This window comes from Rattus norvegicus, chromosome 11, assembly GCF_021556685.1.
Source record: "Rattus norvegicus strain SHRSP/BbbUtx chromosome 11, alternate assembly SHRSP_T2T, whole genome shotgun sequence".
Lineage (NCBI taxonomy): Eukaryota > Metazoa > Chordata > Mammalia > Rodentia > Muridae > Rattus > Rattus norvegicus.
In genome coordinates, this window is record NC_141544.1 from 76,293,707 (window position 1) to 76,320,663 (window position 26,957).

Below are 26,957 nucleotides of genomic sequence, written 5' to 3' on the forward strand. Positions count from 1 at the left end.
AACTGCTACAGGCGAGCCCAGGCCATCGTGGGAGACACCACCCTGGGCAGGTGAGTCCCCGGCTGTGTAGGAGAGCCACCAAGCAGCACCCTGACAAGTTTCTGCTGCACTTCTTCAGCTACGAACGAGCGTCCCAGTCAGAAGTAATGTTGTGTGCAGATGTAGCAAGCAGGCTTGTCACCAAATTCCTGTCCTGACTTTCCTCAATGATAGAATGTGACCTGGAAGTGTAAGCCATACTTGTAAGAATAAATTCTTTTCCCTTAAGGAGCTTTTGGTCAGAGTATTTTTTGTTTTGTTTTAAAATCATAGCAACAGAAAGGAAACTAGAATATTCACATAGTCAAAGAGGAAGGAAAAATAATAAATTATAACCCAAATAGAGGTAGAATCACCCTTCTATTGTAACAGTTTATGACCTGTCCACCTATGCAAAAAGTACTTTTTCTTTTGCCCATCGTTGTATCATGTAGAGATGAGCAGAAAGATTCAAAGAATCGAGGCTCTACCTGCTACATCCCTTTGACAACCCTTAAATAATATTTCCGCTAGATCTGGTATTGTCTACATTTTATACAACAGTTTTTCACCTACTAGCTACAAACTGACCGCATATGGAAAACACAAACATCACAGAAAATATCTGTAAAAAGCTCTGAAAAGGGTGTTTCTTACATAGGTTTTTTAAAAAATAATTTTCTTAATTTTTGAGGTAATTATATCATTTTCCCTTCCCTTTTCCCAAACCTTACCACTCACCCACCCCACTCAAATTTCACGGCTTTTTTCATTAATCATTGTTATATACGTGTATGCAGAGCTCACACGTGCAGGTGCACACACACACACAGAGGGAGGGGGAGCGGAGGAGAGAGAAAGAGGGAGCGCTCAGTCTGAATAATGTTACTTTCTTGTATACATTTTCAGGGATAACCATTTGGACTGTATAATCAATTAAGTGAGCTATTTGCTAGAGAAAATCACTTTTCCTGCTCTCTGCATTCCTTGGCTGCCTGTAGCTCTTAATCTAGGGTTGGGGTCTCCTGAGCTTCCCTCCATGGCTGTCTAAGACTGACCTGAACAAGGACTACGCTACCTTAAAGAACAACAGACAAAGCAACCGCAATGCAATGCAGTTACAACACGCAGGAGGCACTGGGTGCCTTTTTATGGCTCCACACCAGAGGGCACCAAACTTCAACAAAGGAAGCCAGTTCTGTTTAAAACTACTGTGTACTAAAGAAGCTATATTAGAAATGTTATTCCTCTGCTTAAAACCCTGCAGTGGCTTTCTAAGTCCCTGTAATATAGCATCTGCCTGCTGCTCACAGCTCTAGACTTCTCCTGATGCACTCAGTCTATCAACCCTGCTATTCACAACCACAAGCTGTGTTTAAAACACACCACGGACCTGACTTCAGGTAAATAGCTAAGCATTACCTTCCTCTTTAAATAGTGGCTGCGTTTCCATGGTGAAGATACTCAGCTCAAGGGTTAGTTTCTTAAGAAGAAGCCTTTCCACATACACCACCTCCAGCAGAAATCCAGTCTGCACACTGCTCATACTGCTCAGTGATCTGAGATGACACCACACACTCCTTGGTCTCCCCTGTCTCCTCTCAACCTACCTTTCAGCTCCTTCAGTTCAAGAACATCTACATTCCAGGCCCAATCCCAAGACAACATCTTTGACTAACTCAATTCATGCAGTTAAAAGGGTGTATGCACTGAAAGACTTTAAAAGGATAAGGGGCATGTTGGCTAGTTTTATGTCAACATGACATAAGACAGTATCACTTGGAAAGAGGGACTCTCAACTTAAAAATACCTCCACAAGACTGGCCTGAAGAGAAGTTTACAGTGCATTTTCCATGGCTGAAGACTGAGACGGGAGGACACATGCCATTGTGGGTGGTGCTACCACTGGGCTGGTGGTCCTGTGTGCTATAAGAAAGCAGGCTGAGCAAGCCACGAGGAACAAGCCAGTAAGCAGCACCCCTCCATGGCCTCTGCTTCAGGCCCTGCCTCTAGGACACTGCCTTGAGTTTCCTAGACACTCCATCCTGACTTCCCTCAGTGATGGAGTGTGGCCTGAGCTATAAGCCGAAATAAAGCACATCACCATCCGTTTACTCAGTGATGACATCACCATCTGTTTACTCAGTGATGACATCACCATCCGTTTACTCAGTGACACAGGTCAGTGTCATTCATATCTTGGCTGCTGCAAATGCTGCTGCGATGACCGTGTGAGTACAGTTCTCACACACTCATATTTGGGATAGATACTCATACAGGAATGGGCTTGGTCCTGCTAGAGTTAAACATTTTGTTGTCTTCTAAGGAACCTCAAAATACGTTCTCCATACTGTCTATACTAATTCACAGTTCCATGGATTGTATAAATGCTCTTTCCTCCACAGAAATGTGACTAAGGAAGGTTCTAACTTTACTCTTCTGAACATACATACCCAGTAGTTTAGTATTATTGTCTGTAATTACGGTTTTCTACCAACGAATTGTCTTAGAATACATGTTGAAAAAAATCAACTGGCCATAAATGTAAAGATTTATTCCTTAGCCCTCAATTATACTCCATTTCTACATTCATGCAAGTTCTACATTCTCTTAATTACTATAACTGTACGATTAATTCTGACACTAGGAATGCAAGCCTTCTAACCTATTCTTTATCAGAACTGTTTTAGCTATCAGCCTTGAGTCATAAATACTTAGAAACAAGTTCTATCCTCCTGTAAAAAAGGTAACTATTCTGTGATTATATAAAAAACACTGAGCATTAAAGTGAATATATTTGTAGAAAAACAAAAACAAACAAACAAAAAATCTAGGTGAATCTCAGCCTAAGAATATTCAAGAAAGGGGCTGTCTGAAAATCTTAGGTTAAATAAACCCCTAAATGAACAATACTTCTGTTTCTGCAACTTTAATAGTAGGAACCAGAGGGGTTAAGGACACCCAAAAAGACATGACAAAACAAACCCCATGGAATCAACTAACGTGGACTCACAGGGCTCACGGAGAGGGAGCCTGCATGGCCATGTCTGAGCTAGAGCCTCTGCATAAACATGGCTGTGTACCTTGGTCTTCCTGTGGGACTCTTAGTAGTGGGAGCAGGGACTGTCCCTGACTCTTCTGACTGGTCTTGGGACCTTCTTCCTCCTACCCGGTTGCCTCATCCAGCTTAATGTGAGGGGATGTGCTTAGTTTTATTACAAGCTGATACACAGAGTTTGGTTGACATCCACAGGAGGCCTGCTTTGTTCTGAACTTCTGAGGAATTGATGGGAGGGGAGAGGGAAGGACTGGCAAGAGGAGGAAGGGGAAGCTGCAATTGGGATGTAATGTATGAGAGAATACTAAACAGTACTACTCCCTTTGAGACACACAGGAGGTGTCTCTATCTAACGCCTAGATTGTGTTTCTTTTAAGAACTGAACACCAGTTCACTAACACTAGTGTAATACCAGAGCTAGGATTTCTTTCATGTTTTTCCTGTATGTATCATATACACATATTTAAAAAGTGCAGACTGTTTCATAAATGCTGAACGGTACTCTGTACACCTGAAAAAGCCCTTCTTTAACACTGCTTCACGATTCCATGGTTTCTACTCTGTGTTTCTAGTGAGTAAGGAGGAAGCAGTACTCTTAACAAGGTTGTGGGTTCATTCAGTCTGACATAAGAAATGGCTACCAAGGATGTCAAAGTGCAAGGCCAGCCTTGTTTACAAGATTACCAGGGCTACAAGGAAAAACCTTGTCTCAAAAAATAACACAAAACGACATCACACAACAAAAAGAAGTTACCACAGTGGTCTCAGCTATGAAACCCAACTCCACAGAGTTAAGGAAGATGACCAATCACCAGCCTCTTCAACTACATTTGGACCCAGTAACATTGAGTCCCTATTTTTCCTTATAGTAAAAGAAAAAGCAATTTTGAATTATGACACAGATCTTAAAACATTGTGATCATGGAGCTGGAAAGGTGTCTTAGCAATTAATAGCACAGGCTCTTCTTCCAGAGAATCCAGGTTTGATTCTCAGAATCCACGTGGTAGCTTACAATGGTCTGTAACCCTCCCAGTTCAAGAATCCAAATGATCAAAAACCCTCTGCTAGCCTCTAAGAGCACTGTGAACACACGTGATACACAAATGTACAAACAGGCGAAAAAACGCCATACGATAAAAATAGATCTGTAAAAAGGAAACCAGTGGCTTCCCCCAACCTGCTCTACTCTATAGCACAGCTGGCTAAATGACCTATAATCCTTTCTCCTCTTTACCCTCTGTATGCCTGTACGTGAAGGCCCAAGGTTGGGAGGTATCAGCAGTTACCCCTGAGCACTATTCTACTCCATTCATTTAAGCAGCGTCTCCATCTAGCCGAGAGCTTGTAGATAGGGCTACTCTTCCTAGGCAGCTCGCTCTGGGGCTCTCTGGATGGGAAATGCTAGGCCCAGGCACACCCATGCAGGTTTCGGGGAGCCAAGCTCTACTTCTCATGTTTGTACAGTGAGTGCTTGAACTTCCGCATCATGTCCCCAGCCTGCTTTCCCATTGTTTAAAAGTGTTATTGTGTGGTTTTTCTGTGTGTGTGTGTGTGTGTGTGTGTGTGTGTGTGTGTGTGTGTAACATTTTTTGGTTCAAAAGTGTAAAACCATCTCACCTTTATTATTTCCACCAACTGATCCACACCACTGTCCCCAGGAAATATTGGTTGTCCTAGCAACAATTCAGCCAACACACAGCCTGCAGACCATACATCTGAAGAAAAAAAAAACAAAATAAAAGAAAGGCTTATCACATTAAATTTGAAGTGAAATGTATATTTAACTTAGATTGCATAGTATTGATTATATTCAAATATGACAATAATTTAGTCAAAATCAGTGGTGGTTTCATTTACAACATTGTTAATTTTTTTCCAAAAAGTATTCATATACTTGAACCCTTTTTATTTTTTAATAAGTATTTTTATAAGTATTCAACTTTCACAAATCTCTTCTGCATGCCTGAGAAAGCGTGAAGACAGAAAGACAGAGACACAGAGACAGAGACTGGCTCAGTACATGTAGCCCTGGGCTGGCTGGATTCACAAGAGAGCCACCTGCCTCTGCTTCCTATGCACTGAGACTAGAGGCGTGTACGCCATCACCCACGTCTTCTATAAATCCTACAGTCTTAAGAAGCAAGCCATGGCTATACATATGGTTTATCCACTGAGAAAGACTACTGGCTGCTCTTGCAGAGAACCTAGTTCAATTCCCAGCACCCATATAATAATGGCTCACAACCATCTAGATCTCCAGTTCTAAGAGACTTGATACCCTCTTCTGACCTCCACAGGCACTAAGTATGCATGTGGTATGCATACATGCATGCAGGCCAAACACTCATACACATAAAACAAATGTAAAAGGCAAGCATCCTAGATCCAAACCCATGTTTTCTAAAATGTGTCAGGTGATTTGGTTGTGGTTATTTTAGAAGGACTGCCCATATTTTTGCAGACCCTGGCACAACTCAATCTATTATCTTTGTGTGTGTGTGTGTGTGTGTGTGTGTGTGTGTGTGTGTGTGTGTGTATGTGTGTGTATACACACATACATACATATACATATACACACACACAATAGATAACTAGTTATCAAACATTTGAACAGAACACCAATCAGTAACTGTATCTAATGGCATTACTGAGGACAACGGACTAAGATTTGCTCTTGGAGACAGCTGAATTAATAAGGAGACTAAAGAATGTCACCTACAGTACTTGAGTAACATTTTATTGACTCCTCACAGCAACCATGAAGAGGAAGCAGAATCAGGATCTCCACTTGGCAGCTCAGATACTCAGTTATGAGTCTGGAAGATGACTGGAGAAAACAATCTCTCTGTAGCACGTCTCACTTCTCAGTTACATACGCCATGTCCCTACAGCCACAGTAAGACAGCACTACCACCACACGGGGTACCACACACTCAACACCCCTCCTCTCCTGTGGCAGGTTTCATCAAGTGTGGACCATAGAGCCCTAAGTGTTTTGGACATATTCAGATCCTAGAGTGTAAAGCTATTTCCATACAACATTACACCAACAGCACAAATGACCTAGTATGTAAAAAGCACCAGCCTCTTGGCATGAGTGAAAAGAAGCGTTGGCATATTGCCCTTTCTGAAAATAAAAAACACGTGCTGGTGTTCATATCAGAAAGACAGAGAAAAAACTGTACTAAATTAGCTGGGTTTTATATTTGTGTTTTATTTTGTATTCTGCCTCACCCCCATGACTATGGGATTTTCCCTGGGGGAGGAGTGTAGTATGTAAGCTTTCGTTCTTAGGACTAAGGGGTTCCTATCAGAAACAAAGCATAAGGGGCAGTGGAGGTGGCTTATGGTGAAGACAGGATGGAGTCTCCTCAGACTCATGGGCCAGCTATTCTAGCCACATCAGTGGGACACCCTGACTCAAAAATATAGTGCAGAGCAATGAAGGAAGACACCTGACGTCACCCTCCCCCTCCTCCCCCCCCCCCCCCGCCACTGCCCTGATAAATACATGAAATAAACAGGTTTTTGTCTGCTAACATAGCAATGGCACTAGAACAGGTTAAGAAGATAGGGTCAATGCAGACCTCAACCATCTCTAACCCTTCTATCAATAGACATCTCCAGCGAGATCTGAACAACCAGTGGGCTTAGCTGAAAAGCTAATGAATTAAGTTGCTCAAAAATTAAGCGATGCATCATTGTAGGGATTCAGGAATATCATTGCCCTACCGATTACAATATTAACATTTTAAAAGTAACATTATTTATTAACACATTTCTAAGTAGTTTAGGCTCAGAAGTAAACATTTCAGAACTAGAAAACCAGTGCAGACCCCATTAGTTAACTCAGCAGCTGAGTTTCTCCAGCGCGGCTGGGACTGAGCTCCACACACGTCTTTTTGCCATCCATCTCTGCCTCAGTAATGTTTTTAAAAGCTTATCAACATTTGTTTGAAACTTAAGAGCCAAACAAATGCATTAAGCAACTACAATACAAAATAATATTTTTATAATTCTAATAGTAGAAAAGCATAAATTCTAAAATGTAAAAAAAATTAATTCTACTCATTTCTGCAAAAGTGTACTGCTGCAGCCCTGCTCTGTCGTGCCCTGCCTTGTTGGAGAAGGGTCAGGACAGTTAACAGTCACACCCACCGCACCCAGAGCCAGCACTTACCTATACTAGACGTGTAATCGGTGGCTCCAAAGATCAGCTCTGGTGCCCTGTAGTACCGAGAACAGATATATGAAACATTGGGCTCTCCTCGGACCAGCTGCTTTGCACTGATGAAAAATAAAAATAAAAAACAATCTTTAATCGTCTAAACCTTGTAAGCAACACACTTGAAATGTTTCCAACAAGAGAAATACACAAGTTCAGCAAATTGATACTTTAAAGAGGAATTTTTAAAGTGAGCATTTGTCAAGCCTTAGCTAAGGAACAAAGAGATTTAAAAAATTACAAAAGGACACACATGTTCAATTTCTTCTGGTTTCCCCATTTCCTACATTCAACTTGTGAAATATAAAATGGCTGACGGGCAAGGTGGTGCGACCTTCCCTCCCAGCACTCGGGAGGCAGAGACAGGCGGACCTCTGCGAGATGGAGGCCACTCTGTAGTGAGAGTTCCAGGTCAGCCAATGGTATACAGTGAGACACTGCCTCAAAATAATAAGTAACTAAATAAAATATAAAGATGAAGGGCAGGAAATTAAAGAGCAACCTTCTGCAACAAAAGACTGTTAGCAAATCATAGAAGTGAATGTATCAGTATTCCCCACCTATATGCTTTTAAAAGGGGGAGTGTGGGGGGGACCTGGCTACTCTGTTAAACTTGGTCTTCAGACCCGGGATGACCAGCTCGGCCTTACACAGCCAATCCATGCTTCCACACCGCAGTCGATTTAAACACCTACTGCTAAACAAACTGTAAAAGGCATTTGATTTAAGTGACTCAGGCCCGATCTGCTCCATCGCTGCAGTGCTACGTTGAACATATTATTACAACTTTCCTCCTAAAGTAGTTTACAGTACATATTTTAAATGTTAAAGTGAGTCACAGTGTCTCTTGAAATGTCTCTCTGGGTAACTCCATCTCATATAAGCAGGCTGCTCTAGGAGCTGTTCTGACAGTAGCATGAGATACAGAAAAGAAATACATGCGATAAAATCAAATGAATGAACAAATAGAAAAAAATAAATAAATGCCAAAAACAGGTGGAAAATCTGAGGTAACAGTGCAGGACACAGACATGTGAAAATGGTCATTCAGTCTTGGGGGTCTAGGTTTCCTCCCTTTCAGTTTACTTCTACTCAATGATGGCTCTAAACTTGATTTGTTCTTTCCTTCATTATCTGTTTCAAATTTTAATCTTTTTCTTAGGCCCAGATAAAACAGTGTTCGCTATGTTAACAACACTAAGGTTTTCAGACTGTCAAAAAAGTCAAGATATTCAGTGTTAGTGCCCTCGATAACAGACGTTTCTATCTTCAGAAGTGCGCCTTGGGGACTTGGAATGGCCCCTTGAAAAAGCAGCTCTAGGATGCGGAGTTTAAATCCAGCTCCCGAACGAATGACCAGCAAGCAGGACACAGTGGCCCACACCTTCAGTCTCAGCGCTCTACAGAGGCAGAGGCAGCTGCTGCTGCGACAGCCAGGGCCACAGAGACCCTGTCTCAGAAACCAAACACACGAGGCACATTTTTTTTTTTTTTGGTTCTTTTTTTCGGAGCTGGGGACCGAACCCAGGGCCTTGCGCTTCCTAGGTAAGCGCTCTACCACTGAGCCAAATCCCCAGCCCCACGAGGCACATTTTTAATGGGTAAAGCAGATGCTTAGAAGAGAAACGCACAACAACTCAGTCATCCAACTGAGAGCTTTGACAGCCTGTATCCTTTTCCCTCATCACCAACGAAACTAACTTTTCCCTTTACCTAATGGCCCTTAGACACCCCAGTTAGACTCTATAAAATGGGTTTTTTTCACACCCCATTTCAGCTACTGCCAGACCTGTTACACCTAATTAAAAATTATTAAGAAGGCAGTTTTGTTAAGTTTTCACCTTAAGTGTCTCCAAAATCCTACCTCAGAGTTGCTAAAGAATGAGCTATTTCACACCTGTGAAAGCCCTCTTTCAAATGTATCCAGGCACAGCTACTTTACACCCGTAGAATCCGCTGGGCGCGGGCGCGAACAATGCTCTGACATGGTGGTGAGCAGAGGAACTTGCACTAGGTGGCTCTTGCAGGACTCGGCAGTTACTCTCCCCAGTAACAAACCCCATGTGATTTGGGTGCCTTTTCATAGGTGAAACAAGCAGCAGCCCACCATTCAACCATCAAATAAAAAAACGCCTTAGTGTGTATTTTCACCTGAGCCGCAGCCTGCAGTGCTGAGACCCTGGGATAGGGTTTGTTAAGTGGAATGGCTTGAAAGAAACTGCAGAACAAGACTAAGCATGAACCTACTGACAGCAGGTTGGCTCGGTTTTTCCAAATACCTCCCTTCACCTGCACTGATGTTAAACCCACAATCTAATCTACGGTTTGGTATAGACGTCTATATAAAGAGGAGGGACTATAGACAGCAGGAGTCAATGTATCATCTGTGGTGCTAAACTGAAAAAGAAGAACTTCTAACAAGGATGAAAAAGCACCCAAGTTATAAGGACAGAAGTCTCAGCACAGAGAGTAGGGCTACCCCCGGAGGCGACAGATAGAGAATGAAGAAGGGATATGGTGATCTGTCCTGTGGGGTATAGGCTTGGCTACATGTTGGAAGGCTTTATAGCTAAATGCTACACAAAGAGAAAGCATGAGGAGTTTACACTAGCAACAGTATATAACCAAGAAATCGGCGGTTTAAAAAAAAATCATACTTGTTAGAATCTGCAAAAATGGGGAAATAATAGAGGAAATATTAATAGTAAATATTAATAGAGAAAAATATTGCCTCTCTGTATTTTACTGCACTCCTGTATTGAGGTTGAGTGTGAAGTTAAAGGAATATATGCAAATGTATAACTTAAGAGATTTATTAGTAATAAAGATGGAGCAGATATATGTATTCCATAAGCTCAAGGAGTTTATACTAAAGAGCAGTCATTGGGAATGTAAGTTTCCCAAGTACACGATAATCCTCAAACATCCCGTCCCAGACAATCGTGTATGAGGTATTACATATCAACTCAGAATAAGCCATGTTTGTTATGTGTGTTTGCACACTAGTCACAAAAGGGTTTTTAAAACAAAAGCTACCATGCATACAGTACTGACTTGACAGAGGCTTTCCTTTCGCACAGGGTCTCACTACCTGGCTTAGGCCAGCCTCAAACTAATGACCTCCCACATCTACTGAGTGACTGGAATTATCAGCAAGTGCCGCCACGGCCTTTTTGAGCCTGAATGTTAGCATTCCAGCACTCCTGTGGCAGGCGGGACAACTTAAGTCCCTGGGATCAAACTCAAGTTACCAGCCTTGAAAGCAAGTGCCTTTGCCGACTGACTTCCTCACTTGGTACTTCCTAGACATCACTCCCACATTAGACAGCTCCCTCACTTTTCCCTCAGCAGCATGTGTAACACTGTATCTGTATATATTAATTTATTTGGACATTTTCTCGCTACTAGATATTTGCAAGCAACACTGTATTAAAGATCCCTAAATATGCATAAAGAAATAATCCTCAGAAGTTAACTGTAGGATAAAGGGCACACACATTTATTGTTCCCATAAAATTATCAAAACCATTCTGACATGGACCTTCATTAGTTTGTATTCCCCGAGTACCGAGTAATGAGTGCGGTTCAGACTAGTACTGTTACAGGAGTCTATTTAAGAAAGTGTGAGGGAGGGAGGAGGAAGAAAGGAAGGGAAGAGGAGGCTAGCTCACCTTCCAAAGTCGCAGAGTTTTAATACAGCTGTATCAGGATCCAGCAAGAGGTTCTGTGGTTTAATGTCTCGATGGCAGATCCCAAAGGAATGGATATAGGCTAGACTTCTGAACAGCTGGTACATATACAACTGGAAAAAGAAGAGACATTCACTCGATACCCCTGCTTTCAAACACATCTGAGTCATTATGCAGTATATAACGTTCTCAGCAGAACATGCAAAATGTTGATTATCAATACAGTTTTCCCTAATCAAAGTTTCATGGCATTTCTACATAAATCAGGAAATTAAACTATCATTAAATATATACCTGTGCTATCCTTCAGTAATTTAGAAAAGCATCCAGGTGTGGGGGCACACACCTGAGGCAGGGAATTCTAAGTTTAAGAACTACCTGGGCAAGTCGGACCAGGTCTCACACTAAGATTCAGAGAGTCAGGGATCTAGAGCACTTGCCTAGCATGCCCACAGCCCTGCACTCAGGCCAGCTGGGTTTTAACTTAACAGAGACAGAGATCAGAAGCCATATGGGTGATAGACAGCAGCAGCCTTTAGATTAGGAGGCAGATCCATCATTCTTCCTAGAATCTCAGGCTGTAAAAATGTAGTCAGTGTCATCTTTTAGAACCATTTTTCTGAAATGTTTTTCTGAAAAGTTAGCCTCAAATCATTAAGAGAGACATAGGAAAGCTCATGAGTAAGTAATCTTATCAATTCCTACTGAGACACCAGTAACTCGGATGGTAAATTAGCCTTTAACATCCTTAGAATAATGTAGACTTCCAATGTAATTTAAAGGCAGATGCCCAGACAGATCTGAGTTTTAAGGCCTACTTAGTCTATAGAGTGAGTTCCAGGAGAGCCAGGGTTACACAGAAAAAAAAAAAAAAAAAAAAAAAAAAAAAAAAAAAAAAAAAAAAAAAAAAAAACCACACACAAACAGATGTCTAGCTGACTTGACATCATTGCAGAGGTAAATCTTAACTGCCAGCTTGAGAGTACTTGGAATCGATGAAAACAATTTTGGACATGTCTGTAAGGGCATCTGCACTATTCGATGGGCTAGCTACCTGAACTGAGTAAGAGAAGAAAAGGAGCTCACGCACCGTGTATCCTCTCTGAATGTGGCTAGCTGCCCCATGCTCGCCCACCATGCCTTCCCTACCACGATGCACAGTATCCCCTAGAACTATTAAGCCAAAATAAACCTTTCTGTCCTTGAGTCGCCTTTGTCTGGAATTTCATCAGAGCAAGCAGAGAAATAATATCTTAAGAGATTGTTTTAAAGCTTTGAAAAATGTACCAATGTAACGCCTTTAATCTTCTACTTATCTGGAGGCCAAGCTTCTTTTCCTTCCTTCCTTCCTTCTTCCTTCATTTTTCCTCTCTCCTAAGACAGACTCCCATGGAATACAGTCTGGCCCTGGTCCTGTCATCCTCTAGTCTATAAAGTGCTGAGATTATAGACATGTGCTGCCTTCTCCAGCATCATCACCTCCAATCTGTTGCACACGCTCACTCTCTGAGCTCTACTCCCTACTTAATACCATGGAAATCAAAACTACTACTGTCTGATTAAAAAAACAGGAGAAGTACTGATAAAGACACCATCTTTTCCGACTGTACTGCTAGGGACTGGCATTACTAATGTTAACAGGAAATACTTCCTTCAGAGGTATGAGAAAACTGCTAAGGCTAGACAGGTTCAATTTTGATTTAAATCTCACTACCCAAGTTAAAGCCTTCTTCAAAATGAACCATGACAAAAATGTAGGCATAACATCTTTAATGTCAGCATTTTGGAATTAAATTAAATCCAACTCCCTATGCACTTATACATTGTCCTTTAACTAATTTTTTTCAATTAAAAAAAGAATGGCATCTCTATATTGTTGCCTGCTCCACAACCTGATGCTAGAACCTGCTAGAAAACCCGTGAAGGACAAAAAGAGGGACTAAATCCTGTGCTGGGAAAAATCTGGACCCATTCAGGAAGTACACCCCACACAGTTTTACACATGAGTAATCTTCCTCTCCATTAGAGTTTGGCCATACGATGATTTACTCGGGATCCCGGGGAGAGTTCAGCTATGCTCCCTCCTAACCCCTGCTTTAAATGACTTTCAGTGGAAAGTGGCAGCATTATGACAGTCACCACATCAGCTCTATGTCAGGGGTGGGGTAAAGTAGGTAATTATATTGCTGTCACTGAGAAATAGAAAAAAAAAATCAGCACCTAGTTGACAGCACACATATTAAAAATGTGTTCCTAACTAGATTTGGTAACTCACACTTATAATCTCAGCACTCAGGAAGCTGAAGCAGGAGGATTGCTACAAGTATCAAAAGTTTCAGGGTGGTCTGAACTACAGGGCAATACACTATCCACCCCTTCCCTATCTCTCACCTAAAAAGAAAAAAAAAGTTTCCCATCATCTACCACAACTGCAATTAGAAAAATACTAGATAAATTCCTAACTACAGTTACATGAAAAAAAAAAGGGGGGGGAGGGATTAATATGAGATTCCAACACCTAAATAATATAATCTGTTTGCTTAAAACGGGCAGTTTAAATGTCTATGAGGAATGCAATAAACAGTAATAGAATGCTACACGGGAACTGTGGAGACTGAGTTTACTTACGTATTTGTGGTGTGTGGCACACGAAAACACTGAGAGCGAAAGTGATGCTATGGCTGGGAGCCGCCTCGCTGTAAAAGAGTTTGCTGTACAAACACGGAAACCTCACCCTGACTCCCCAGCACCATGCATGAAGTTGGGACGAGGCGCACTTGGCTGCCATCCCACCACTGGTGGGAAGAGAGACCAAGACAAAACCCAACTAAAAGCTTATACAGGGCCCAAGAAGAGGTCAGCCCAAGGTAAAGGTGAAAGCAGGAGTCTGACTCTGGCTTGAATTCACCTGTGCTCCCCTCCCCACACCACACCAAAGGTGTATGGCTATCACAGTTAAAATCCTTAACTTTGAAAGCTTTACCATATTTTATCAGAATATTTATTCAATTCCTTTATCTCATGGGCATGTGTGTGCACACACATGGGATATGCACGTGGAGGATTAGAGGACAACTTCATGAGGCTGGTTCTCTTCGACCTCACGTAGGTCCAGGAATAAAACTCCAGTTATCAGTCTCCCACAGCAAGCACCTTTACCCACTGCTGAGTAATGAAAGCTTTAAAACAACTCCATGCTTTAAAACTGTAACAATTTAGCACCATCCAGAGCTTGCTGTTTTAACAAGGAGTGACCAGTGTCAGTGGGGTTGACACATCCCAACCCTTCTGTGAACTGGAGGGGGTCCCATTGTCACATACCTTGACATAGATCACAGGGAGTGTCTGCTTGGCTCGACTATAGTGTCTGGCGACTCTGTACACTGTTTCCGGAACATAGTCCAGCACCAGGTTAAGGTAGACCTCATCTTTCTGTACGGTTTTAAAAGAAGAAAAGGACAAAACCAGATTAGAGGCTCATCTTAAGTATTCAAGTTAGAGTAAATCTCTATATACCTCTTATTCAGATGTTTAAAGAAAAGCTTCATATGGTCAATTTTAATTACACAAACTTACTTCTGGGCATGAGCAGAACTGTACAAATGCATCTAGCAGACTTTATAATCCGGGTATAGTTATAATCCATCACATTGCTTACACATGTGTTATGATAGCTTTTCGTTTATCATAATGTTTATTATTTTCTAGGCTGAAAAAATCAATATCTTTCCTCCTCTGTGGAAAGATTGCTTGAAGACAGCACTGAGTCAAAAGCCAAGAAAGCAGGCTGCTCGCCCTGGCTCTGCTGTCAACTGATGTGTATGTCTGACTGATATATATGTCTTGGCTTCAGTTTCTTCAGCTCCTGAGGAAGAATGAACTAAGTATTCTTGGAAACACTGTAGCCTCCACACAAATGCTTTGTTTGTCTGACGGTCTAGATCACTAATACATACATACATACATACATACATACATACATACATACACACACACACACACACACACACACACACACACACACACACATATATATATATATATATATATCTCAAACATATGGATGAGATCATGCCCACAAGCTTGTCCACTGGTCTCCGGTGTAGCAGCATAAAGGCAAGAGTTCAATGTCAGTCAAGAGAAAGAAGGGAGCTAGAGCCAAACAGGAAAGAGGAGAAAGCACTAGTGACACCCTGTTCTCTGAACAGCACCAGTTGGGTAAACTGAGGACGAAAAGTGAACTTAAGGATTACGCTTGGTTACTGAGTAGTGAAACTGCAGGTGACTGTTCATAATTCCACCTATCAAACTCAAGTCTGAGGCAGTGTTTTGGGCGCATCTACAGGTCAGAGCTGCTACAGGAGGGAAGGGTGGGTGCAGGTGTCAAGTTACCCACGTGTAACTCTGCTCTCCCACTCTGTGACTAGGAACAAGTATAGCTTCTTATCTTTCAAATGAAGACTGAAACAACAGAGAGAAAACTTTATTCAAGATATGAATATATCTTTTTTGATGGTCTTCCTTCTTCCATAGCTAACTGGTCTATCACTCTCATCAGCACAGAGGCAAGCAAATGATGACAACAGCCTGCGATTATCTTTATAAACAAAGTCTAACTGCAGCTCAGCGACACCCACCAATTAAACACTGCCTGTTGCTGTTTGGGGCTAAAATGACAAGAATCAAGTACTTGTGGCAGTGACTGGGTAGGTTGCAAAACTCAAAGTATCAAAGAAAAAATGGGTGTTTTTCATAACCCTGGTGATATTTAGTTTTCTGCACAGCCTGAGCTCAAAAGCAGCATGGCTACAAGGAAACCTCCATTGTGTTGACTGCTCTCATATTTAAATCATCATCGATAAATTAAGTTGGAGAGATAGATTCTATCTTGGTTTAGCTATCTAAAGTCCCTGTAAGAATTTTGGGTTGGAGCAGTGATGGTTCATGCCTTTAATCCCGGTGTGCAGGCCATAACTGTCTGGAACTCTAGTTCCAGAGGGATCTTGACACCCTCACATAGGCATGTAGGCAAAACACCAAGGCACACTGAATGAATGAATGAATGAATGTGAAATTTGGGTTCAGGCTGTGGGTGGTGGTACATGCCTTTAATTTCAGCACAGGGATCTCTGTGAGGCAAAGCCAGTCAGAAATAAACAGTGAACCTCTGCCTTGGAAGAAGAAAAGGAGATAAAAAGAGAAAGGGTGGATGGGGGATGGGGGTTTCTAGGTTCACAAGTGAGTAAACAGCAAGAAAGAAATAAAAACCAGTTGATTAATTTCAACCAGATAGCCCCCAAGTTTGTTCTTACATAACTTGTGTTGGTAGAAGAGGAGAGTTGGCAGGCAGTGATCAAAGCAAGGCATAGCCAATACAAAACTACTGTGCTCCTTGTTCTGGATTTTTACTGGCAAATGCATATGTATGTTAAGAAGCTAGGACAAAAGTCTAAGGAAAGACTGGTGAAACACGACTCTAGAGCAGTAGCTCTCAGTCTGGGGGGTGTGATCTCTTCGGGTCAACATAACAATGAAAATGCGCCCTAAATCATAATGCTTACATTACGGCTTATGAAGTGGCAACAACAATATTTTTATGGTTGGGGTCACTACAACATGAGGAACTGTGTTAAAGAGGTGTAGCACTAGGAAGTTTGAGAACCACTGCTTTACAATACTGTGAAACAAAAACAAGAACACAGAGAGGTGAACAATACAGTAAAACTTCAAAATGCTCTGAGGTCTGAAACATTCTGGGAATGAACACGGCATCACAAATGGGTAAGTTCTCCATCATACCATAGGAAAGGCTGGTCACAGTCCAAACAGGCAGTAGATAAGTGGGATGCATGGTATGTGTTCTCCAGCTGCTTAGGAGGGTGAAACAGAAAGACTATTCGAATCCAGGACTGGTAAGGGGAACACAAAGGGGAGAGAGGACGGGCAGGGGCGCTTGGTGGTTAAGGTCACTTACTCCAGTTCCCACATGGAGGCTCACAGGTGCCCTCCTGTGAGCTCACTGCCCTCCTCTGGCCTTCACCACCATCAGGCATACATGTAGGAAAACACCCAAATACCAAAATAAAATTTAAATTAAAAAGTACAGAAAACTAAGCTAAAAATAAACAACATCAGCAAAAAAGAGCACAGGAGACATAGGTGTGCTGAAATTTTGTGTCAACTTAATATTGTCAGGCTACATTTTTCAGGTATACGTGAAACACAAATGCATTTCCTGTTGAGATTCAGAGGCCGTTCTCAAAACATCTCACTAAGTAACATTCTACAGTCTTTCCAAAAAACCACTCCTGGGTTCACAAGCTCAAATAAGAGAAATTCAACTTGTGTTATAGGATCCAAGTATGGTGAACCTCAGGAGTTAGAAGGCTTTTATTTAAAAGATTGCTAGACTCAAGGGCTCCTGATTCTAAAACGTATTTGACAGAGTTTATCATGATTGACACACTAATGAGAAACCCAGAAGTGTGGGCAATGCTAGATTACGGTTTCAGCATTTGCTAACGGAGCACACCGAGAAGGACCGATGCAACAATTAAGGATGACTGTTGCATGTTCAGGAGCTTCCGGCCCTAAGGCTCCGGGTCTGTCTGTCAGTAAGTGTTAGCATTTGGTCTGGGGCTTTGACCGCTTACTTTATATTACACTCTTGAAATCGCAAATGTCCCCTACTGACTCATACACTGAATGGTACTGGGAGGTGGTGGACGCTTTAAGAAGTAGACCATGATGGAGGACACAGGTCACTGGGCATGCCTTGAAGGACAGAACCTTGTCCCTGCTCTAGACGCCAGTGCACACACCACAGTGCACTCCATCCAACAGTCTCCACTACAGCAGCACTTGTAGCACTGCTCAGCAGCCCGAAACCAGTCTCCTGAGCCTCAGACCTGACCGTGAGCTCTGAGCCTGTGACAGTAAGTCACATGCTCTAACACACAACAGTGGACAGGCAAGTTAGCATGATGCAAAAGGGAAGCAGAGTAGAAAACCAAAACCAAACAAGGATGGGATTAAATCCTAGCCCTCGGATGTCCATTTGCACTCCTCCCACCGTATGTCTGCATGATGGTATTTTCAGGTTACTAAAGGTCTCACTCATCACAACTGACAACCTGAAAACAGAAGTTGACGTCTTAAATTGTGAGTTGAAATAATTTAAATGTTTTCCATGTATATTTTTGTCACGCCAGTGTTTCGGGAGGTGGCTGACACTCTATAAGCTTATAGATTAAAGGTTTGAAGAAACAAGTGACTTTAACAGTTAAGTAACAAATGTAAAGTATACAAACAGGGACAGCGGGTGGTACATCAGTACACGATTTAACTAGACACATCCATAAACAATTCACAGAGCGTACCAACCAAGTAAAAGCACCAGGAGACAAGTCTGACAGTCAGACTGCAATCTCCCGTTTTAACCAGCCATCTAAAGCTGACACCACTAACAATGGCTTAAATGGAAGAGCAAATACGGACTGTCAAGCCTAATAGGCCAGACTGAGCGAAGCCTTAATGTGATATCTAACAAAGCAGAAAGCCTTATAATGAAAATTCAGAACATCAATATACAAAGATCAACCAGACAAAATCAAGAGCAAATGCAACAGTCATCTGGAAAGTATGCACCAGGTGTAACTACGCAGAACTCAAGAAGGATGGGTCACTGAGGCACTCCTAAGGGGACACGTGAGACGTAGCATACGTGCTGTGTTCGGACCATCACGGCCAACTCTGCTCTGCACAGTTCAGGCCTCGTTACTGACAAAAGTCCAGTAGGCAGCAGTTTTAACAGCGCAGAATGCACCAGAGAGGTGATAAAATCATGTCTGCTACAAGGCCAGTAGTCCAACTTATTACAGTATGAGAATAAAGGAAGATTAAGTAAGGGCTTTTGTAAGTTTAAATGTTGTAATGTAAATAACCATGATATTAATTCCTGAACTCCTGAGAACATTCAACTACAGAAAACATGTAGAAAAAAGTGCTATTTCATGTTCTCACAGTAGTTTTTAATTTTCTTATTTGGAGGTTCCTATAAAGATTATTCAGGGGACTCATATTTATGACAGTATTTTAAAAAGAAAGAAGACCCAGGATGCTCCACTTCTGGCATTTCTAATTTTCTAAAACTCTGGTTTGCTGTAATCTCAAAACAATTTCCTGTGAGTTGCCAGAAAATTCAGCAATTCAGCAACTGGATGTAAATTAAAGTGACTGACAGAAATACACAAGAAAGAACACGGCCTTAAAGGAAGTTCGCCAGCATCTCAGAGCCACTGCTGAGCCCCCAGATCTGTCTTAGGTTTGCTCCTACAGCGTCTGTGAGAGCCTCCTCTCTCAGACAGAGTGGACCTTACTGAGGAACTGCCCAAACTCACACAGTGTGTAACTATGGAGCACTGCTCCACAGAGGCTCAATGGGTCCTCCATGAGGCTGGTCTAAGCTATCCAACTCGGCGTTTAATAGCATGGTTGAACACCGCCTAACAGTAGCTGCAGGGGCAGGGAGACTCCACCTTATCACTATAAAATGTAAGATGGTCCATCATCCCCCACCTCACATGACTTGTAAGACCAAGGGATAAAATGGCTTGAGGTCAAAGCATTAGAGACACAAATATCACTCTAAAATGTTCATGGAGGAGAAGCAGTGATTCAGAGAGTTTAGTAATAAGATAGCCAACCCTGCATTCTCAGAATTTATGGACAAAATGTCGTAATCAGTTGTCCTTCCTCAGATGGGTGCACTGTGCTACCAAAGGACAGACATTGCAGCAGTCATACAATGGGCTGAGGATTAATGGGAAATCTTTTCCTTGAGAAGCTGTGGAGAAGATAGGGAAGGAAGGAAGGCGCTGTGGTTTAAATAACCAACGTCCCTATAGGCTTGCATGTCTGAACACTTGGTGCCCAGCTGTCGGCACTCTCAGGGTAGTTATGGAACCTTTAGGAGGTGGAGCCCTGGAGCAGGTACACCACCAGGGCAGGGTTTGAGGTTTGACAGCCTGACCCCAGTCTCTGTTCTCTTTCTGTTCCGTGTGGGATATGAAACGTAAAACTTTTGCATCCTGGGTGCCAGGCTGTGCTGCTGCCAACACCTTACAGGCCATCATGGATTGCTCCCACTTTAACTCTACCACCAAATAAACGGTTTCTCCCTGCAACGTTTTTTGCCAGGGCACCTGGCACACTACAACTACAACAGAAAAGAGTTGTGCGCAGAGGGTACACCAACACCTAACAGAAAATGGAACAAACATCTAAAACTAACTTCTAAATCACCAACACTTTTGTGCGGAAAGAAATGGACTCGCAAAGTAAACCTTGGAGGATGGAGCAGCTGCAAGATATTAAGAAGGGGAAAGGAAAGGACACCTTTAATTCTAGCACCCAGGAGCCAAAGGCACTAGTCTCTGTGAGGGAGTTCAAGGCCAGCCTAGCTTGCTCCAGGACAGGCAGGATGGCAGGACTATACAGAGAAATTCTGTCTCAAAAACAAAACAAAACAAAAAACAACCGAAACAACAAACAGAAACAAAAAAAAAAATCCAAAAATCAAAACAAAAAACCCCAAGATATTAAGAAAAACAAATCAGTTTGATGACATAAAAATATAAAACTCATGCTATTCAAAGGCGAAATAAAACAAAATCAAACACAGACCATGCCCAAAAAATGCTTTTGGGCAAAGGGATTTCTACTGCACTAACGAAGGACTGAATGATTTGTTTTGTTTTTAAGGATTGATGTATGAACAATAGGAAAACACGAATACTGAAGCTGAAGAAAGCTGGAAGAAGTGCAACTTCACTCATAATTACAGCAATGAAATGAAGATAAACAAGCTACATTTTCTCTTCTCAATGAGACAGGAAAATCCAATGTGAGGAAATTAAGTCTTAGCTCTAAGCTCCTGGAACCTTGAGAAGTCTGTGAGTTAATACCCTCATGAAAGTGAAGCTCCTCAGAGCCCATCATGACTTAGCAATGCTATTTGCTGGAACTGTCCATTAAAACTATGTATGCCTGCCTATGTGTATGGTGCCCGTATGTATGGACAAGAAGACATATTCATGGAGAGTGAGGAACTAAACATAATCTACATGCCTATGTCCTCACTGCTCTCTATGGCTAGGATATAAAGTCTACCATCAAAGGCAACTTGGGGAGGGAAAAGGTCAGCTTACAACTCTCAGGTTGATCCCATCACTGAGGGAAGTCAGGACAGAACTCAAGGGAGGAACCTGGAGGCCGAGGCTGAAGCAGAAGCCATGGAGAAGCACTACTTATCGTCTTGTGCAGTTTGTTTTCTGACACACCCCAGACAGGAATCCAAGTTTCCAACATTTTTGTGGTTTTTCTATCTCTCCTCTTTGCCCCTCTTTCCCTCCCCCTTTCTGTGTTAAAACTTAGTCTCTCACAGCCCAGGATGTCCCTGAACTCCTGATCTTTCTGCCTCAGCCGCTTGAGTGTTAAGAGATTGTAGGTGTGTATTAGCATGTACTTTTGTACTTATACCTCGATATATTTAAACAATAAAAAACCAAAAACTTAAAAAGCAAGAATTGGAAAGAACAAGGACCATAGAGATGATTCTGTATCTGAGACTCCCATGGATGAAGTCTTGGGATTTCCATCGCTGCCATGAAGACCAGCAACTCCTATCACCGAAGGCAGCCAGGCCAGGAACTCAAGGTAGGAACCGGATGCAGAGACCATGAAGAATGTTGCTTGCTGGCTTTTACAGCCTGTTCTGCCTTCTCTCTTACCGAACAAAGAACCACTTGCCCAGGACTGAAACCACCCACAGTGGGCCGGGCCCTCTCACATCAATCATTATTAATTAAGAAAATGCCCCACAGCCTTGCCTATAGGCCAATCTTACTGAGGCATTTTCTCAATGGAGAGTTAGTTCCTCTTCCCAAATGATTCTAGTTGTGTCAAGCTGACCTAAAATTAACCAACACATATGGTTGCAAACTATGAAAAACAGTAAATTTTAATCTCACTAGAGTGATTTTTCTCAATAACAAAGCTTATAACATTGTCACATTCCTTGTGGCAGTTATAATTAACTATTTTTAAAAGAAAAAATAAAATTCTCAGAAAACTTTAAAGATCATTATACTTTAAAAGAGTAAGTGTTCATGTTATTTTCCTTGGTTCTAATTTGAAATATTTTGGTATGTTCTATAATGTGTGATTAAGTGTTATTCCTTTGCTGTGCTTGCTTTTTTTAATATGATATACCCATTAGTGTTTAGTCTGTGCCCCTGTACTACAGCCTGCAGCCATGACAACTGGAAGCTTCAATTTCACTCAGCTTTTAGACCTAACAGCAATTTCTCAAAGCAGTTCAAAAACAAAGTGTAGAAAGTCATGAGGAGGTAGAGACAAGGAAAGAAAGGAGGCTAACTTAGGATCTCAAACAACGAACACTCAACCTGTGAAGTAATCTGGTGTTGGAAACTCTTCTAAGGACATACAGCAAATGAAAACACCAGTTGTGAGATTCTGCTAGCCTGGGTAAGACACCTAGGATGTGGTGCCAGAGCCACAGTGCACTGGGGGCTACATACAACGCAGTAAATCCACAACAGTGGAAACTGGCTACAGAGCTCCACACTGCCAAGCACATCGATTCACCAGAGTGTTACCGTTCTACACACATCCCAGCAAGCGTCAGAGCCACAAACATATGAAGGCCAACACTGATGTAAAGTAAGGAAGATGAGTTCCTCAGGAACTGCTGGGAACCATACGGAACTGTCTTCAAAACCAGCAAACAACTTGCACGCCATGTCCAACCCTTCACCCTAATAGCAACTGCACACTCTTCTCAAGCAGGAGATTATCCATGACCAAACCACAGGAAGTCACATGACAATTTCGGTAGGTTTAAAAAGAGTGAAAGCATGTGGAACACCTTCTCCAGCCACACTGGACACCAGCACCACAGACGGGAGGACGCTGTGGAGATGGCTTGGCTGCTAAGGAAGGCACTTGCTACTAAGTCTGATGACCTGAAACACACGGTGGAAAGAAAGAACTGGCTCCCACAAGTTATCCTCTGACCTCTATGCTCATGCTTCGGTGCATGCGTGCACAAGCGCATAAACACACACACACACACACACACACACACACACACACACACACACACACGCTCACACGCACGCACGCACGCACGCACGCACGCACGCACGCACGCAAAGCAAAAATATGAGGAAAACTGGAGAACCTACAAATGTGTGGAAATGAATCCAATCCAGACAAGGAGTGAATGAGACAGGAAATTAAGCATCAGAAATTATAAAAATGAGAAAATACTTGAGATTAACTGTAAACAAAAATACCACATACTAAAACTTTATGGGATGCACCAAATGCAGTATGCAGACACACACAATTAAAAGTATTTTTAAAAAAAAGATTTCTGGGGGCTGGAGAGATGGCTCAGCGGTTAAGAGCACTGACTGCTCTTCCAGAGGTCCTGAGTTCAATTCCCAGCAACCACATGGTGGCTCACAACCATCTGTAATGAGATCTAATGCCTTCTTCTGGTGTGTCTGAAGACAGCTACAGTGTACTCATATGTAATAAATGAATAAATCTTAAAAAAAGATTTCTGGCTAGACTGCCGGCTCAGTGGATAGAGTGCTCACCAAGCAAGCTTGAGGAACTGAGTTCAGGTCCCTAGCACTCACATAAAAGCAAGGCAAGACTAGATGAACTTAGCAACACTGTTGGAAAAGGGGTCATGAGGATCCCGGGGACCTGCTGCTCAGTCAGTCTAGCCCAACAGGCAAGTCCTGGGTTCAGTGAGCAACCCTGCCTCAAAAAAGGTGTAAAAACAATTGCAGCCCCACACCTGCACACACAGGAAAGCACACACATGCTGACCACACACACATAAAAGAAGACCTCATGGGAATAGTTACTTATCCGTATAACCAAACATTTGGGACGCTGAGGCAGGAGACTGCTGTCAGTTCCAGGTTAGCCTGAGCTATAGAATAAAACATCTCAAAAAAGAAAAAACTAAAATTGGAAAGAAGGAAAAGGGAGTAGGAGGGGAAGAGGGAGGGAGGGAGAGGGAGGAAGGGAAGTGGGGAGAGAGAGAGAGAGAGGAGAAGAGATCAGATCTAATAAGGAGTTCAGCAGGAGACACAGGTATATGCAAAAGGAGAGCAGACACACACACACACACACACACACACACACACACACACACACACCAGCACCCTTGCATAAAGATCTCAAATCAACAATCTGAGACTTTGGGGGGTAAAACTAAATATAAAGCTGAGAAGAAAATAATTTCAAACATTTAAGCAGAGACGACAGAGAATAGAAAACTACCGAATTAAAAGGAGAAGTTGAGTTTGGGGCGGGGGGGTGTATGTACATACATGTGCAGTGTATGGAAACCAGGACAGCCTTGGGTATTATTCCTTAGGGGCCATTCACAGGGTCTTTCACTGGTGCTCATACACATAAAATTAAATACATTTTAAAAAATAGTATAAAATAAATCCTAATTCAAATAGTAAATGTTATCATACTGAGCTCTATTTTGGCACTTGGACTTTTTAATTGTGTGCATATGCATGTGCATATGCATGTATATGTGTGTAAGCATTTGTAGGCCAGAGACTGTCTCTAGCCCACGATGCTGGGATTAAGGGCATGCAAAGCCTGGTTTTTATGGGGACACTGTGGATCTGAACTCAAGATTCTCAAGCTTTCAGAAGCACAGCAAGAACCCTTACCCACTGAGTCATGGCCCCAGCATAGCACTCTGTTTTCTAAGAATATCTAGAAGGCTTTCAATACATCATCAACAAAACTAACTAAACTGACTTGGCAATTATACTAAGTATTGAAGAAACAAAACTGAGTAAGATCTAAGAATGCTTTTGAGAAGGACAATATAGTAAAAAAAAAAAAACATAGCTTTTTAAAATTGTGGTAAAACTTAAGAAAATATTTAAAAGTATATGCAAGATATTTTAGATAAACTCTGAGGAGTTACAAAGGCAGAGGAAAGGGAGTGGTGAGTTATCTGCTGAACTGAGGTAAACAGTGAGTAGGAATCTGTATGAGCAGAGCAGTGGTGTAGAGTCCAGAGAGCACTACAGAACAGCAGAGCAGAGCAGACATTCCGAAAGCCTCAGGATACAGAGAAGATGCGCACAGAGAGAACTGTGCTTGGGCCAGACTGGAACCTAGATACTCAAAGGTGCTGGGCTGGAGAGCTGGCTCGATGGTTAAGAACGCTTGCTGCTCCAGTTCCCGGGGACTCCAACATCCCTTCTGACCTCTGTAGGCACCTGGCATGTACATGGTTCTCATACATACATGTAGAAAAAACTCATAAAAAGTAACAAATATAAAAAAATGAGGAGACCTTCTAAGTTATGCTAAGAAATCTGGAATTTGCCTTTTTTTTTTTTCCTTTTTCTTTTTTTTGGAGCTGGGGACCGAACCCAGGGCCACTAAGCTAAATCCCCAACCCCTGGAATTTGCCTTTTAAGTGAGTAGCGATGCCATCAGAAAGCAGCCCACTGCTGATTTACACAGAACAGCTCAACTTCCACTTCTAGTGGCCATGAATTATCAACATCTCGCTAAGAGCAGATACTCAGTTCCCAACACAATGACCCATACAACCCTTTGCAGTTGATAATAGCAAAAATAAGGTAACTATGGATCTGCTTTAAGTGACTGTTTAGGTTAGGGACAGAGACGTCATATATAATAAAAGAAGAGAAATCAACAAGTTTTCAGATGCTACTTGTAACCTGTCTAATAAAACCAACCATGGTGGTGTCCGGTAAGTACTAACGCATTTTAGCTATTGTTATCTTTACTACGCTTACAACCATCATTGCCACTACAACTCTGTTGCTCAACCATCATCAGTACGCTACTTTAAATGTTACGTTTCTATTGCACATACTATGGTGAATAATATGGCATCTTTTATACTCTGGATTCAGACTCCCAAACCCCATTTAGTAGCTGTATAAATCTGAGGTAAATACTTATATACTATTAGCTCAGTGTAGTCCGCATCGGTAACATGAAGCTAAAAATAGTATTCTTCGCAGGGGTACCATACAATATGAGTTATGAACAAGTGAAAGGGTCATGATACCATCTAATGACAGCAAGTACTCTGAATTCATACTATTACTAAATAGAGTAGTTTATTAAATGGTAAATTAACGTGTGGGGTTCTCAGCCCAATGCTATCAGTAATGGGTAAACACTAAATAAGTTCCTTACAAAACTCCAAATGTTAAGAGATCGGAGGTTACTTAAAAATGAATAACTTGCCCGAGTCATGGTTCTACTGCATGCCTGAACTGCAGCGCTAACCCACCTCCCAGCTACAAAGCAGGCCATCCACTTCATTTCCAGACGGGTTGTGTCATTCATTTTCTGAATGGGTTATTGCTGCATCATCTTTACCCGTTCCCTCCCCAAAGCCAGGGTACACAGTCATAGTTAAGCTTAGCTTAGCATAACTCTGCCCAATCTCAACACCACATGAAGTTACAAAAAGTGACATCATTATACTTTAAAAGTCTGTTATGTAAGCAGAAGGGAAAGTTTTTCCCTTCACTCAAAACAACCTATGATGTGAAGTATTTTCACATGCAAGATAACTTGAGAAAACAATTTAAATAGAGCTTGGGATTCCTACAGGCAGAATGTGGCTTTATAATATATCCTGACTCATAAAGTTCTGTGGAGTGAGTTATTGTTAAGGACAGGCAAACATCTGTTTCCACAGAAGAGCTATTTTGTGGTTCATTTATTCTATCACAATTCTACATGAAATTTCATGAGGATGTTTCGTACAGCTAAATACTAAAGTGGTGGGGGAAAATAAATCACTATTCTGTAGAATTGAAACTCACAAAATTATTAAATCTA

General features: G+C 41.9%; 1 protein-coding gene across 6 annotated transcripts in view; it reads right to left on the reverse strand.

Moving 5' to 3' along the window:
- Positions 1-26,957, reverse strand: part of Gsk3b (glycogen synthase kinase 3 beta) — a 149,630-nt gene that overhangs the window by 44,535 nt on the left and 78,138 nt on the right. For all 6 annotated transcript variants that reach the window (XM_087577036.1, XM_087577034.1, XM_087577035.1 and 3 more), the window contains 4 exon segments: positions 14,313-14,423; positions 10,974-11,104; positions 7,258-7,364; positions 4,695-4,792 (listed from right to left, as the gene is read on the reverse strand). In XM_087577036.1, the coding sequence (XP_087433162.1) occupies positions 4,695-4,792; positions 7,258-7,364; positions 10,974-11,104; positions 14,313-14,423 (447 nt within the window).